General features: G+C 43.0%; 2 protein-coding genes across 3 annotated transcripts in view; one reads left to right on the forward strand and one right to left on the reverse strand.

Annotated features, from left to right (window-relative positions):
• Positions 1–4686: 4686 nt before the first annotated feature.
• Positions 4687–10805, forward strand: AGT (angiotensinogen; the record flags this gene model as incomplete). The annotated part of the gene is made up of 4 exons (XM_080342860.1): positions 4687–5497; positions 8879–9143; positions 9597–9741; positions 10614–10805. Exons 1-4 carry the CDS (start codon positions 4708–4710, stop codon positions 10803–10805), a joined length of 1392 nt encoding a protein of 463 aa, XP_080198986.1. The 5' UTR covers positions 4687–4707.
• Positions 10806–15972: 5167 nt separating this feature from the next.
• COG2 (component of oligomeric golgi complex 2) overlaps positions 15973–16964 on the reverse strand; it is a 30738-nt gene continuing 29746 nt past the window's right edge. For both annotated transcript variants that reach the window (XM_080342179.1, XM_080342178.1), the window contains exon 18: positions 15973–16346. In XM_080342179.1, the coding sequence (XP_080198305.1) occupies positions 16245–16346 (102 nt within the window). In that variant the 3' untranslated portion in view covers positions 15973–16244. The remainder of the gene's footprint in view (positions 16347–16964) is intronic.

A 16964-nucleotide genomic window follows, 5' to 3' on the forward strand; every position in this document is an offset into this window, starting at 1 on the left:
TTTAATTCAATCACTTTATTTATTGAGTTGGGGGGGGATGGGTGGAACTGAGAACTTTCAAGTAAAACCTAAGTCTATGGTTCTTTGAAACCTGAATTTCTTAATGTGACAGAGCCACCAGAACACCACACACAGGAGTTATTGTTCAGCCACCTTCTGCTCCCCTGCTTCTGTGGGGCAGCATCCCCTGCAGCCAGGGATGCCTGCGCTGCGGCTGGTGCCCACAGCTAAAGGAGACCACCAGAAGCTGCAGCATGATTTGGTCATGGACCATGGGGAGCTGGAAGCTGGAGATACCAAAACAAGAATGTTCCCTGGGTGCCAAAGCAGCAATTCTGAATCACACATAGGGGCATAATGATCTAAGGAAAAAAAAGTACAGGGACTGTAGGTTATGTGATTTCCTCTTCCAGCATTTATTTGTCCACAGTAAACACGTAAGTGTGACAGCTGTTGTTTGTCTTATTATCATCACATGTATCTTAATAGTCAAAGTCAATAATTCTTGTAAATAGGGATACTTTTCAGAGTTTTACAGAGCACAAAGTGTCCTTCACTGCAACAACCTTGGCTTCTGTGTACTAGATACTGAGACTACTGGGCTGAGTTTGTTTTTTCCCTGTGTTGAGGCTTTGCATGGGAGGATGTAGCAAACGAGCTCCAGCTCACAGGCACGGCGTGGTCTGGCCACTCGTGCACATCACTGTTGCCTCCTGCCTCATGCGGACCTGAGCAGGTGGTGGTGCAGGAGACACAGATTTGGGCTGCGCTGGTACACATCCCACCCGCACCTTCACTGGCCTCTAAGGGACCAGCTTTCTTCCCCGGCCTGTCTGTGGGAAAGACCCTCCTGGTGAGAGGGAAAGAAGGGGGATACAACCCCAAAGCTAGCTCATTCTCTTTGGCATTTAGCTGAACAAAAATGCTTTTTTAATGGAGGAACTACTTCTCCTATTGCCTGGATCCGTGGCTGGGCAGCATGCATTTTATAGCAGTCTGGAGTTCGTACAAATGCTCTGGAACTATTCTGTTACCAGATGCGTCCTCGTCTGAGATGCTCAGCAACAAGAGGACAAAGCACCTTAAATATTTCAAGCTGTTTGTTTAAGCCTTGTGTGCGTGATTGCATGTCATATGCTCCTGTGCTCAGAACCGCTTTCAGACCTCATTAGAGCTAAGGTAATCAGATTGTTTAAATGAAAAGCGGGGCTGCAGAGACAGAAATTTCCCATCCCCAGCAGGACTCAGCTGTCCCTGTCTCCCCCTTCAGCTCCACCAGCTCTGACTGCCCAGATGCACTGAAAACATCCCTCTCTCTCAGCTCTCTCCTTGAAGCCAACATGTAACTGGGCACTGCAGTACAAGCCACTTCTGACTGGCCCTCTAAAATCAGGGGATGGAGGTTAAATCAGGCCTACTGCTATTAAAGCCATGCAATTTTAACTAACCACAACGGGGCACTGAATGAGACCCAGTCTAACCCAACTTCATCATCCTCAATTTGATACACTGTTAATTTGCTGGAAGAGGAAGAAGGGGCATGACAAACTGGAGGATCATCTAAAAAGCAGCAGAAAGATCTCCTAATGGCCCCCTTTTGCCAAACAGGACTTGGGAAGCTGAAAATGGGAGGGATGATGCCTTAGTAATCTGGCTGCAGTAACCTAATCCATCTAGCTTTCATCCTCTCCTTTTCAACATATTTTGTTTTGAAGGGGAAAAAGAACAAACGTTTGATCTTCTGGATAGGTCAAGAGGGAAAGAAAGGGTAAAAATTGAGAGCTTAATCATTTTACTCTGCAGTAGCATACATGTCCCACTCACTGATGGGTACCCAGGCTGCAAGGTAGAGATAAAAGGCAATTTCTCTGAGAAGAAAAAAATCTGGTCTGACTACAACAAATACAGGTACTAAAGAAATCTGCATTTCTTTCAGTCTGGCACAAAACAGACTGAGTTATTTTCAGCTCCTATAATCGGTACTTCTGCATAGTAAAATGCCTGTGTCCATTTTAGTAAATCTGTAACCACAGGCTAGGCAGATGTGCTGGGCTTGGTTAAAGGTTGTGTATCTATCCCTAGAACTTTCTATGCAGCCAGTGTTGAGCTGTGCTCAGGTTTCATCAGGTCCTGTCTGGCCTGAGCTAGCTTTTTTTGGCCCCCCAGCCTGTGATGTAAAGTAGTTTTGCGCAATGTTACTGCAGACACGTAGGAAGGGCCTTCCTCCCCGCTCTGTGGAAAGGGTGTAAGTCCACCATAAATCACGCCGCAGCGCTCCAGGGGGAAGAGGTGTCACCAGGAGCCTGCCTGAGGGGACACACACCAGGACGGAGGCGAGTAAGCACACTTACCGGATTTGCTTGGAATGTCAGCTTTTCAACTCAGGTTTTCATGCTTTTCTGAGAGGCTCTGGGCCGACTTCTTCAGGGAATAAAACATGCTTGCTTTCCACAGATTTGGCTTAGTCTAAGTGCTGTCAGCGAGAACTGCCCCTCTTGTTTCTGCTCATGTGAAAATAGTTGACATGGTGGCTCTGGCAGCCCTAGAGGAGTAATCACAGAGCACCCACAGTGCCTAATGGCATGGCCTGACCGGGTGGCACAGAGGCATCCTCCCTGCTGCTACAGGAACAATTAAGAAATGCTTTGAAAGACTTGTATAATGTAAAGAGAAGGGCAGCACCTCTAATTCTTGGCTTTTGCATTTGTTTTCATGAGCTGTCCTAATCTAGAAAATGCAGAGAGTAGGCTAGGAATGCACTAGCACAGTGTCCATGCTAACTGTGAGGATGAAGTTGGGAAGACATTTCCCAAGATAATTTTTTTGCTGGTTGTAAGGAATAAAGAAGCCCTGCAGGGCTGCATGTCACTTGCTGAAACCAGAGCTGGGGAGGCAAAGGTGGGTCCGGGAGCGGAGGGGATGGCAGCACCACTGTTTCTGCCTATAGACCGATTTAGAGGATGGGGTGGGAGTTAATGGGGAAAAGCAACACTTGGATGAAGGCACAGGGCTGGAGATATACAGCAGGCCCTCCCCTGCATGCCTCTGGGGAACAAATAATTTCATGCCTGACCTGCAGGTACTCACTAGGAAGATGCTCAGACATCCTGAGGGACCAGCAGAAACTCCATTTGCAAACCAAGCTGTTAGATAGGGGCCTACAGCCTGGGAATGCAGATGTATGTATGTAGGCAAGGTATGCCTAATTCCCAAGCACCTGCGCATCTCAGTTTTCTTATTTCCAAGAGAGCGGTGACACTGCAAACATGAGTATTATTAGGCAAGAAACATTTGGGGATCCCTCAATGAAGTGAATATGCTTATACATCATAAATCAGGCTGCAGGGTGACAGGCCTTAAATGCCTGGATTTAAACCCAGACACTTCCACTCTGTGTAAATTAAAGTGTTGGTGAGACAGACATTGCACTGTGTCCTTTCAAAAGGCTGAGGCTGCCAGAATTACAATACCTGAAAGACTGTTTTGACTCAAAAAGCCTTGGAGAAAGAAGGTGGAGAGGAGAGCTTGGCTACGGGCAAGGCTGTTAGAATTTTACCCATCCGGTGAGCTCTGCAGAGATTGGAAAGGGCAAAAAAGGGTGAACAGAGCTACAATAAACAAGAAATAACTAGTGGAATAAGAATACATCACTGAAAACCAATGGTTTGGCTAATGTGTTGTAGATGTCTAATTTCCAATGCATTTGGATTTCAAATACACAAATTCAAAATCATATACTAGAAATCCAGGGAAGGTGCAGCAGAGATTTTAGTTATAAAAAGCTGGATATAGGAAAAGTGAGAATTATAAAAATGCAAAATTTCTCCGTGTGTTTGCACGTGTATATGTACGTATAGATGTGCCCATGACTTTCTCATCCCCAATATACACCAGATCCTTTGTGCCAAAACACCAGTGACATCCACATACTTCTCATCAGGAAAAACAAGAACAGCAGGTGGTCTTTTCCCACAGGAGAAGACTGCTTGTACAGTAGAGTACAACTCAGCTTACCCCTTCTAGCTCTGTATTCAAATAAAGAAGGTTCTATTAAAATGTTAGCAGAGTTAGCACATTGGTATAAGAAAGCCTTGAGCGTGTTTTCCTAGAAGCTAGAATGAATGTTTGGACTGGGCTATGAAAACACAAAATGCTCTGCTAGTGCCAAGTGTTATGCTGACAAGACATACAGTTCAGTGCTCAGACCTTAAGAGACCTGGTTTCCAAACCCACTTCCCATGTAACAGCAGGCAAATCACTTAGCCCATCTGTGTGTCAGCAAGATTTAGTGCAGCAGTTTGGAGAAATAGCTCTGACCAGGTCTGAAAAGCAATATACGTGCATTATTATAATGTTTTGCCAGAACTAGCATACGCTAGTTTGCAAGCCTAACTAGTCAGAGCACACAACCTTATTGCTTCCAGCTGAATCTTTCTGGTACTGAAGCGGGTAATGGAGTCAAATCCGTACTTAGGCTTTCCCCACCTCTACCACCATTGAAACTGGTGACCATTTCACCCTGGGCTTTTCAGGGGGCAGAGTCAGACCAGCCAGCACGAAATACTGAAATTCCTGCCTTTGTAACTTGAACGCAGCAGTACCACCTCACTCTGTAAGCAAAGAGAAACTGTATTTACATCAGGCTGATCTGTCTTCTTTCCTCCTCACATTTTCTTTCAGCAGACACCGTGGAAGCAATTTTTCGACATGAATCTGGCAGCAGATCTCTGTTTGTTGGCGTGCCTCACTGCAGTGACTTGTGACCGGGTCTACGTCCACCCTTTCAATTTGTTTTCTTTCAATAAGAGTACCTGTGAGGAGCTGGAAAGCCTGGTCCAAGAGGGAAAGAAAACTTTTGTCCCCGTCTCGATTGAGTCCCAAACCCCACCTGCCTATGAAGATGACCTGAACAACAAGGACAAACTGGAAACTCTGAGCTTGAGTGGCCAGGGGCGGCAGAAGCTGAGCTACCTGAAGGACTTGGTGTACGTCCTGGGCATGCGGTTCTACAGCAAGGTGCAAGAAGCACGGCAGAACCAAAACATTCTCCTGTCCCCCACCAGTCTTTACAACTCCTTGGTATCTTTCTACCTGGGTGCCTCAAACCAGACAGCAGCTGATTTGCAGGGTTTGCTGGGATTTGTTCCCCCCTCCGGAGACCCTGGCTGTACCTCCAGGGTGGATGGACACGAAGTCCTTTCTAGCCTGAGGGAGATCGAAAGCCTCATCAAGAGCAGGGATGAGGAGCTGCTCTTTTCTAAGGTGCTCTGCCTGTTCTCAGCCCCTGGCGTCCCTCTCTCTCAAGGGTTTGTGCAGGACTTGCTCCCCTCCACTGATGCTCTCTATGCCCGAGCTGTTGACTTTACAAACCTAAGCGAGGCAGTGAAACAAATTAACACGTTCATGGAAGCAAAAAGCAAGGGCCAAAGCAAGTGCTTACTGACAGACATCGATCCATCCACCAACCTGCTGTTTGCTATGGACGTCCGCTTGGCAGGTATGAGGCAGGGGAGCTCGTTATGGGGACAGGCTGGGTGAAGGACAGGCAGTGACCCTGCTCCTGAGAAGGAAGCAAGGTCACACCTGGCCAGCAGGGAGAGGGAAGGGCTTGGATGATGAAAGGCTGGAATGCTGCTCCTTGTGCAGCACCCTGCGCCCCACCACTGTGCTGTGGGTCCTGCCCGCACCCTCCCACCAGCCAGCAAGGGCAACAGGGAGGAAACAGAGGGAGATGGCCTCCAAGAAAATTTCCTCATCCAGGAAGCTAAGGATTAGGAAAGGTGAGGGAAGATGAATAAGAGGGGATTATGCAGAATTTCTGACTGCAAAGGATCTAAAAGTCATGAGGAGTCTCCATCAAAAATTATCAGGAAGTAGGTTTAAAGCAAGCAAAAGCAAAAACAAACCAAAACTTTTCCCCTAAAACCTTTATTTCTGCAGGAGAAGAGGTCAGAGGTACAGATTAAAGAAAGTCTATAGAAGATAATGGTTATGGCTCCTCTAGTGCCTATTAAACACAGAAGGCTGGAGGCAACTTCTGGCTCAGGGAGCAACCAAACAAGCTATCAGTTATGGAAGCTGGGAATATATACAAAATTAAAAAGAATTAAGGCAATCCTTTAATTACCTAGGGTCCTTCCATGCTGCTGTCCCAGAAATCCCCCTGTACTGCAACTGAGCCTCCTCTTCCGAGTGTAGCTGCTTTTCAACATCCTTGGGACTGAATGCAATACGAGAGATCACACGTTTTAGATCAGCTTGCCTACCAGTGACCACATTTTGGAAAACTGTCAGTGAGCCATAAGTTTCTAAATGGGCACCTACTGCTAAAGGTGGAGCTTTGGTGGTCATGAAATACTTTTGTGCCTTTATCTTCCCACGTGCAAATTGGATTGTTGGCTTTTTTTGCCATTCATGGGTTCTGTCATTAACTGATCCCAACTCCTCAGGGAGCTGTGAGCCCCAGCTTTCTCTTCAGTGTAAGGTCTGGCATAGAGATAGCACTGCAAAAATAATTATTGTGTTACAGACTTGGGCATAGTCACAAAAGCAGAGGTTTCCTTTAGTGAAGCATTTTTTTCCCTCTTTTTCCATACTGGAAAAGTGTTATTTTATTAGCTTCGGACCCTTAGCATGTCCTCAAGGGTCTGACTCAGTGTTCAGCTCTACTGCCTCCTCCCTCGCAAACGGGTGTGCTTGAGATGTTGCAGTCTCCACCTGTGGGATGGTGAAAACTGGCTCAAGAACAAGTGAATTAGTAAGGGACTCTGTTCTAATAAACACGTGATGGACTGCAAAAGGGGAAAAGTATATTTTTTGTTCTGAAATGTGTTATATATTCTCCTGAGATGCTGTCAACAGTTGTTTTCACGTTTGTGACTCACTGCCAAGCAGGGGCTGCCATTTAGAACCCAGTGCGGAACATCAGGTGAAAATTGTACTCATAGACTTCTATGTTCTTTTTGAAGTTGCAAAATAATTACAAACTAGTGAGTGAAAATAGCGCAGTGGGACTGCATGATATTAAGCGCCCTTACTCTCTCCCATTTAGACTCTCTTTCGAAAACACAACCCTCAACAGCTTCAGTTTTAACTAGAAATTTCATAGGATGCTTTTGGCCATACTTTTTTACTTACAGTAAAAAGGCATAGCTTTCCACAGAAAGTCATCCCCTCGTTGAGCTTGTCAGGCAGGCATAAAGCCTGTGTTACAGAAATTGGAGTTCAGGACCTGAAGCAGAGAGGTCCGACACTTCTTTCTTGTGCTCCCAAGGCAGTACTGTAGAGTACCCTTGCACTCTCTAAGGCAACATCTTCACTCTGTCATTGACAGCCTTTTTCGCTTCACTTTATTGTAGACATGGGTTTCTTCCCTGCTCTGATGTGGTTGCTGAAAGGTTGCCCATCCCATAGCTCCCATGTTCTGATACGAGAGATCTCACTGTAAGAAACCATTTCTTCCAGTGTCTTTATCACCTTCTAGAGAAGGGATGTCCATCTTTAGTTTCCCTTGCTGTACGTTCCAGGTGTCTGAGGCAGAAAGCAGGGTTGTATATTTTTTTTAGAAAATAGATCTCATATCTTAAAAACGTGCTGTAAGTAACAAATAGTCATATTAAGGCTACTAACATCTCTTTCAGAGCATTTTCAGGGGAATACACACCTAGTCACACATTTGAGGGCACAGACACCCTGACCCTCACCTGGCAGAAGGCCAAAGGGAGCCCTTTCAGACACAGGGGTGCTGATTTGTCCTGGTTCATAACTGGCACAATGTTAATGGACTCAGTCCCAAAGTCAATAGCAGTGCTTTGAGATCTTGCAATATCTTTCCCAAAACTATTTAAAACCAGTTACTATCCTGCCTTGATACACAGAATCATAGAATGCCCTGAGCTGGAAGGGACCCACAAGGATCATCAAGTTTTATCTATCTGAATGCTCAATACTTTTTTTCCTTTCATTTAAGTCTGTTACAGTCTTGACTTTTACTATCCTGTGAGAATAAATTCTGCAGGTTATATAGACCCTGTGAAAGCAGCTCCTGCTTGCATCCCTTGTTCTTACAACAACAAAAAAAAAGGTGAACAACTCTACTTCTGTATTTCTTTGTTTACACCTTTCACATCTCCTACCTGCTACTTCTTTTCAGTGAAGTTATAGTAGGCAAAAGTGCCTAAATGCTCTTTCTATGCAAACTCATTTAAGAGGCAAATGTTCCTATGCAAAACCACTTACTATGTATTAAAATATGTTAGGGTCCAGCATTTATCTGGATTTATTGGAGAACAGACTAGTTAACAGTACAGCTTGAGCAGCTCCTGTTTTACTCCAATATTAATTACTATAATGCAAGGACATCCTTTACCACAACATGAACATCTATTTTCCTAATTCCACCAAGCAGCAGTTTTGAGATTTTTTTTATCCTATCTGCCTAACTGGGCAGCAGCTCCCAAATGTGCCATCATGGCTGCTCGGGGGATAGACAGGAAATCCAAGCAGACCCTCCATACAGGCCTGTGAGCCAACTGGGAGCCACACGGCAGCCTGTGAGGAAGCAGGTAACCAAGCAAGAAGAAATGCTGCACTCAGGAGAAGCAGCAAAGCCCCTAGAAATAGAGCAGCTTTGGCCACAATCCTGATGGTTGTGGTCCCTGTGTCATAAGCCTGCACCACCCTCTGGCTGATGGTACCAGAAGGCATATTAAAGGCAGGATAGGTATGTTTACAGTAGCTAAACATTATCTAATACTCACTGCCCTTGTCTAATGCACAGTGTGTTGTTGTTAAACAAATATATAAAACAGCTAAGAGACAGAGGGGAGGAATGAAGTAAGAGAAGAACCAATTTCTTCTTTCTCAATCTATTTTTCAGTAAATGTTAAACAAGCCTCCCAGCTCAAGGAGCCTCAGGAATTCTGGGTGGATTCAAACACGAAGGTCTCAGTCCCTATGCTCTCAGTCACAGGGACATTCAAGTACAAAACTGATGACAGCGGGACTTTTTCTGTGGTGGAAGTCCCCATCAGCAAGACCGCGCTGCTGGTGCTTCTGCAGCCCATCGATGGCAGCAGCCTGGAGCAGGTGGAGTCCAAGCTGCCTCTGCAGTCCTCAGCCTGGCTTCAGCAGCTGTCCCCAAGGTAAAGATCAGGCACGAGTGCCCTCCCCTAGGGATGAATGGGATGGGGTGCACTGTGTGGGTCTGCCTGTTCATGGATGGATGTTGGATCCTGCCAGGAAGGGTCTAACACCACCCAAAGAGAAATGTCTGCGAAACTCAGGGACCACTCAAAGGGATGATCAGCTTTTTTTCTCGGGGTATTACAAGGAAACAAGCAAGTGCCTTTCCACAGATGACAACACAGGACACATAAAGTGGGGTGATCTGGGGTTTAATAGCGTACCCAGGGCAGATTTAGGGTGCCTTCCCACTTGAAAGCAGTAACAAACCACCACTCAGTCCTGGGTAGATGTCTGCCCCCACATCCTGAGCACTTCTCACAGGTGTTTTCACATGCGCGTTCCCCAGAACTGCCCAAACACCATGCTTTGACACCCAAGAGCACACACTCACCTCTCTCTCTCTTCTGCAGAGAAATCAAGTTAACACTGCCAGAGTTAACAATAGAAGACAGCTCTGATCTACAGGAGCTTCTTGCAGATATGGAACTGCCTGCGCTGCTGGGGAAGGGGGCAGATCTCAGTAAAATAAGCGACACCAACCTAACAGTTGGAAAGGTACAGTGCACATCACCGGCAAGCAAAAAACATGCTCCCTGCTCAGTTTCAGCCTCTTTGAGTGTATAAATTTACCTAGAACAAACCAGTCAGAGCCATGTGGGATGCATGCTAGAAGGGCACTTTCTAGATGAAGGAATGACAACGAATACTTTTTAGATTAACCCATCAGTAGGAATAGATGTGCTTTAAACTATTCAAATTTCAGCACTGCAGCAAACACAACGTGCCAGAGAGATGAAGCTTGAGGTCTGAGCATGCCAGGTACTCCACGTACAAACAAGACTGCATTCATTACCCCCCCCAGCTCGAACACATGCAGGCACCACAGCTGGAGCGAGTGGCAGAGGCTGCAGCTGCTGAGCTTTGAGAATAAATCTCCCTCACTCAGAGGGAGATTTATCCTTAGACTACTCCCAGAAATCGCAAACACAGAGGTGTGTGCAGCACATGATGGTACCTGAAGGCTCCAGCATTCAAGTCCCAAGGGGAAGAAGGGAGAGCTTGGAGGAGAGGGCCGACTCTCATAAAAAGAACATAAATTATTTTCCAGAAGTATAATTCAAGTGCCTTTACCTTTATTTAATTCTATTTTTAGGGGGTGTCCTACCTTGGAAGTTCTGTCAGGGGCTTCAAGGGTACCCAGGATTTCATACAGCCCAAGCGTACAAGCAGTTGTAGAGCTCTTTCACATTTATGGAAAAAGTACTCCAAGGTCTTTTTTTAAACACCCATGGTGTCTACCCTGTGCTGCTTACACCTGATCTAAGTTGCTGATTACTCCATGTGCTAGGAAGCACTTAAACCCTCATTCATCTCTTCACTATCATGCTCTCATGACTCTGGATTTACTCGTTTGTTTTGCCTTACAGGTAATAAATAAAGCCTTTTTCAAACTGACCAGTGATGGACCAGAGCAGCCAGAAGAACCCACGGCGCAGAAGGAAGATTTGGTGTTCCTGGAAGTAACACTGAACAAGCCGTTCCTTTTAGCTGTTCTTGAAGAGAAGTCCAGGGCGATGCTTTTTCTTGGCAGAGTGACAAACCCACTGCACGGGGTTTAAATGCAAGCACGGGGGATAGGGAGGGAGGCGAATGATGCACATTTCCCATCATCTTTTTCTTATTCATCAGCTGTTGTTGTGATCTTGTGGAGTGCCCTACTTAGCTTTGAGATGAAGCAGGTAGTGCTTGAAATACAGCATTTTGGAAGCTAAAACATTGCAACATTTCATTCTTGTTCATCTATTTGATATGACTCAAACCCTTCCTTCAGCTTCTTTTCTTTCCTTATTCCCACTTCATCTTCCTTCTGCCCCCAGCTCCCTTTTTCAAGGCAGTGGGAATAAAGTCGTAGCCAGCAGGGCACTGACTTAAAAAAATAGTTTCAAAAGCACAAGCGGCTTTTAATATACAAAGGTATAGAAAAGGACCTCATCATTCCTAAGAGCTAACTTTTTAATTTTCGGTTTGGTCTGTTTTGCAAGAGAGACTGCCTTTTATGTTACACTGAAAGTTTCAGGGTTATCCACAGAGATTTCTAGCTTCGTCAGCAATGTTTTCCTTTAAAATGCTGCCAAGAGCACGGGCAGGTTTCACTTGTTCCACTGAGACAAGATTTTTCACCTTGGAAGCAAAAACACATTTAGAGGAAGTTTCTTCTTTCTGCAGCCCAGACGGATACATTCATTTCTTAACTCTATGGAAAAGCTAAAAATAGGGTTTGGTAGCGTTAATGAACTGCGATGGATAAATTCTCATAGCCTGACAGATTTCTCTTCAAATTGTTTTAAGGGGAGGAAAAAAAAAGAGCAAGCCTACTATTCCAATATAATTCCATTCCTCATATTACTTTCTAACCTGAGAGGCATTTATTACAGCCTTATAGTGAAAAAGAGCATTACTGGTTAGAGCCCAGATCTGTAAACTTTAACATAACCAAACCATATGTTCTTAAAAATAGTATTAATGGCAATGATCTGTACCAGTATAAATGGTGGATGTGCAGCTACACATGAATAAAAAGGGTTCAGTGGTCCAATCCAGCTCTTAAGAGAGTCATAAAGGTTTGAAACATGAAACTGGAACAACAGATTCTTGAGTGCAATCTTGGTAGTAAGGAAACCTCTCAGCAGAACGTTTTTTTCCACCTCTCATCCTTAAATTTGTCTTTAGTGCTAATGGCCTCCAGTAAATAACTGCAAACCTCTTTGGTATATGATGCCAGATGTACCCTACAAAGCACAGTAGTTCCTTGTCATCCATAGTGGCCCAAATGTCTGTCTAATCCAAACCCACTAACACCAGTGGCTCACTATTGGTGATGTAGATACATGACAGACCCTTCCAGCTTGATGGAAAAGACTAACAAATAACACAACTCACTCTCGTGAATACCAAGATTTCAAGTGTTGTGATGTAGCATTCATGTATCTATGCAGTTATACTGTATGTATTCCAGATGCTCTAACATCTAAATACTGTACTTGTATTATATACAGAAGCAATTAACTATAAATATGCAGAGACAGAAAGATGCAAATAAAACCACTTCCAAGTTGCTTTGCCACAGTTCAGCTGGATTTATGTCCATAACTGCATTCCTTGTTCTGGCTTCTGAAATTTGCTCCAAGTCAGATGTTTTTTAAGACAGTAAATTGCAAATTATCATGCAATGCAGCCAACAATATAGCTGTAAGCATGTATGAGGCAGCTTCCAAGTGTTCATACCAATTTAAAAGTTATCCCATTTACTCTCTGAAGTCAGAAGGTAGCATCAGCCACAAATAAAATTTCAGACCACAAAATGTTTCATTTCTATGATGAAGAGGGAGGATAACAAAAGTGAGTCCCTGGCCATGCTGCCAGTAAGTTCTGGGACAAAATGTCATTATTCACAAGTGTGGGCTGCATGCTCTTGGAGGACTCCATACCCTGGTCAGTGGTTACAGGCAGAAAACCACCAAACCAACCCTACCACCCACAAAACCAACCACTTTTCAGAAAACAAACTTTGCCATGGAGAGCACCTCTCTACTGACACCCTAGAAAAGGAAGGAAGAGCAAGCTGAGACAGGTAACTAAAAGTATACTGGCCAAAGCAAGGACTGAGGAGAGATGCTGGAGCAAGTGCTACTGTACCAAAAAGATAAGCTATCTGTACATGCACCCACTCTCCTAGACATCAATATGGTAAAGAAACCAAAACAAAACAAAAAAACAAAACCCCCAAAAAAACAACAAAAAACCCCCTCAAAAAACCCCAACTAAATCTCTCCGCTTCCCCAGCAATATATACTCTCCCAAGACTTGTTTCTGACATCCGTTTTACATCCAGAACTTTTATGGCATTTTATACTCCCCCCTGTCCTCCAGTGGTCTCCTCCAGTTTCACCAAATCCCCCTGCCGGCCCCCCAGCGATGCGCACCCCAAGCACCATTAGCTCAGCTGCGGTCTATGGCTGAACAGTCTAGTGACTGAAGCACCCAAATTGTGCTCTTAACAGACAGATTTGGAGAAAGAAAACAAAGACAAGGGACAGTCTTCTAAAGTATCTTCAAAACAACACAGCTTATCCCTAAACATAGCTGACAGTTATGCTGATATGCTTAAAAAAAATTAGGCAGTTGGCTTCCTCATCCCTCCAGTTCAGGCATGAAAATAAAAATGCTGATGGAAAAGGAGAGTAAATATTCCTCCGTACTGAGCACTCCAACCAGATGCACATGTTGGTAGTTACCTTTAGGTTAAAACAGTCTAATAACCATTTTAGAGGGAGACATGCTATCACTCTTCACCTCTGCAATGCTATTATACAAAACCTCTTCCAGCCAAATTCCTTCCAGACTTAGGAAGACATAGCAAGTTTTCTAGAAGTCCTAAACGGGAAGAAGAAAAAGGCACAAAATCTGCATTACTGTCATGAAGTGCACTTACAAAAAATATCTGAGGAACAGAAGAACAAGGATTAGTCACAGAAGACACCTCTATCAGAACACACTTGGTAGATCCTTTCATCCTGATGGATATACAGTATTAGAAAATGCTAAAATTCATTTTAGCAAAGACAAAGACCATTTACACCTTTCTTTCAACAGGCGTTTCACAGATATTTTTAACTAATGTCATAGTCCACTGAAAGAAAATCAAATGCTATTCAAGTGAACAAAAAGAAAAGATGAGGAGCTGACATAAAACCAGTAATGTAGACATTTACAGCAATCATAGGGCCATTCAATAATTTTGATTTGCTATACAATGTTATTTTCTGCTCTGAAATTAAAGCTGGTCTTCAACAGGAAAGAACAGAGCTCAGCCTGTATGCTCAGCAAGCTGATGCTGACAAGTAGGAAGTGCTGTTATTGCAGTAAGATGTGGGAAGTCATGTGCAATAAAAGGGCAAATAACCTTTTTGTGCCTTTTTGGTTTGGTACACAGATTGCATCCTTTTTCCTGATTTTGGAGGATACAAACAAAGCTGTTCTATCTTCAATGATTAGTATGCACAGATCCCAGAATCTGCTACTTTTGTGACAGCTGTTACAGAAATTTAAATTTACAGAGATACACATCTTCCGAAATAAGTTGCACAATGCATTTGCAATACTATAGTCTCAGACTACAACTTACACATTCATTTTATAATAAGAAAACATTGTTGAAAACAACAACAGCTAGTGGTAGCAAGATGTTTCTACTCCTAACTCTTAAGAAAAGCAAATGAAGGGATGCAGGGAATCCAGGTTTTCTAGGTTCATCAATTAGAAGCCTGGAAAAATATTACACAGACAACAAACTTCTTGCTCATAAGCAGCAAGTTATCTTCACTTAGCAGTGTGCACCTAAGGTACTGGCTGAGGGTCTCCACATCCCTGAATGACACAAACAGATCTGACATCTGGCAAGTTGGTTCACTTCAGTTTCTTTCTTCAGCAACAAATTTGGGGTTGCTCTCTCAGCTGTACATTTTGCCATGAACAGAGAGATGCTGAGCAAATTAGAAGAGTCAAATCCTTCTCTCCATTATTTAGACTGAATCCAAGCAGAACCAACATAATTTTAAACAGTAGTACTTATCCCACTGCCCTCCTTCACAAAATTAATTTTAGAAAAGTCATAATAATCATCTATCCTAATCACTTCAAAAGCACAGTGATCATGTAGTTGTGTCTTCTCAACTAAAATATTGTCAGTTCTTCAACAGTGAGGAATAAAAGCCTTCATGGTGTGAAAGACTTGCTCGCTGCAACTTCAATGCTACACGACAGTCATGTGCTGCAAACTCCGTGTTTCTGAGTACTTGGAAGATTTGCACCATCTTTGGCTCCCCCATTAAGACTCAAGTTCTCTGAAGACTTTAGGAAGAAATGTGTATTTTTAATTAATAAACATGAACTAGTATTACAGTGTTCTACTTTCACACAGTACAAAACCACCCCCAAAACTGCAAACAGAAGCTTCCTTCACTCACATAGGGTATTCTGTCATTTGAAAGCCTCAAACTCACCACCTGCTGTCCCCAGAGTGTGTTATCTGTCCCTCACAAAGAGAAACGTCAACAGGGAAATCAATTCAGGTTCAAGAGAGCTCTGTGTTAATCCTTCTAGCATTTAAAACCCTAATAACACTTTTAAATTTCCTGCTATATAAAGATGCACCTTGCACTGAAGCAACTATGTTTGAAGTTGTAAGACTTCTGCATGTACTCAGGCAAAATATTCCCCTGAATTCTAATAGCCAATGTAATACAAATCAGAAATATGCCAACTCTGAAAAAATCCCAGCTTAGTGAATTTTAACTCTGAAGGACAACAGGTAGCCTGAAGGTAACAGCCAATAAGTTAAATACTGATGCTAGAAGTTATTTTATAAACTTAAGAGCTTTTTTTATGCAGCGCTTCTCACCAACAAGGTCCATTAAAAAAAAAACAAAACAAACCCAAAAAACAGTATAATGTAAACATTCATTCAAAACCCAAACAAGAGCTAACCATATCTCATGATGAAGCAAAGCAGGTAAGTGCAAAGCAATAACAAGAAATAGCAGATTTCTGTTCCTGTGATCACTTTCTTTATTCCAGAAGAGCTGGAATAAAGTCCCTTTGGAAGCTTTTGACAACCATAATTGAACACATTTGATTCAAAACCACATGGGACACTGAAAGTCAGGAAGACAATTTATTACCTATTTATTTTCATCATATAATTTCATTCTTCTACATTTTAAGATGTACAACAAGAATTTAAAAAAACCCACATTTTATTCCACTTTTATTCTACAGTAGAAAGTTTAGAACTTTGGATTGCTTTCCATATAATGGAAAACTGGTAAATTCTCAGTCTTTTGGTGAAACAAGCCTCTCTTGACAGAAGATGCACTGATTTGTTGCTGAGATCCATGAGGAAGCACTTCATTGCTACTTATTTGGTAAAATAAAGAAGAGTTAAATTCTCTTTCTTTTAGGGACATTCTTTATCTTCAGTTACATGCTTTCAAGAATGTCTAGGATTGTTCTGCTGTAGCCTGATCCTTGGCATTTAGAACCAGATCTGTAAGGGCTGAAAAGCTTTTTATGCTGCTTGTTTCCAGTCCCATTTTTCGTATCTAAAGAGACATAGAAAAATCATTAATTTTCTTTAAAACATCTAAAGGTCATTAATTATTCTACTTAAAACATTTAGCAAAGCATGTGATTTGTCCTGCATCAATGTGTGACAAAAGCTGCATATAGTGCACACTACAAAAAACAATCTGTATCCAACTTTACTCAGTTAAGTTTTTGCAGTTAATGTAGTGTCTTGCAGGAAAATATTTAAACATCTTCTAGGCAACTTGAAACTAAAGCCAGTTGGAAGTTTTCCAATGAAACAGTCAGGAAGAGAAATTTGGCTGTAAGTTTGTTTTTAATGCATTGATCTCAACTGAATTTGTTTCAAATCCCAAATGAGGTTTCTGGGCAAAACTTTAAAGATAAACATGAATACATCCAAGAACAGCCAAGAGCATGATGGTGAAAGCATTTCAATGGGCTGCCAGAGCCTACGGCTCCAGCCTCAAACTTCCTGGGGGATGAAAACAACTCTACAAATAGAGAGGTTGCTACGAGTCATTTCTTACCCAGGAAATCTATTGCTCTCATATTTAGAAAAATACAGCCATAAGAAACCTAAAAGTGCACTGCCAAAGAAAAATCTGGATCTAAATAAAACCATAATGAAAAGA

Source organism: Nesoenas mayeri (assembly GCF_963082525.1).
Source record: "Nesoenas mayeri genome assembly, chromosome: 3".
Lineage (NCBI taxonomy): Eukaryota > Metazoa > Chordata > Aves > Columbiformes > Columbidae > Nesoenas > Nesoenas mayeri.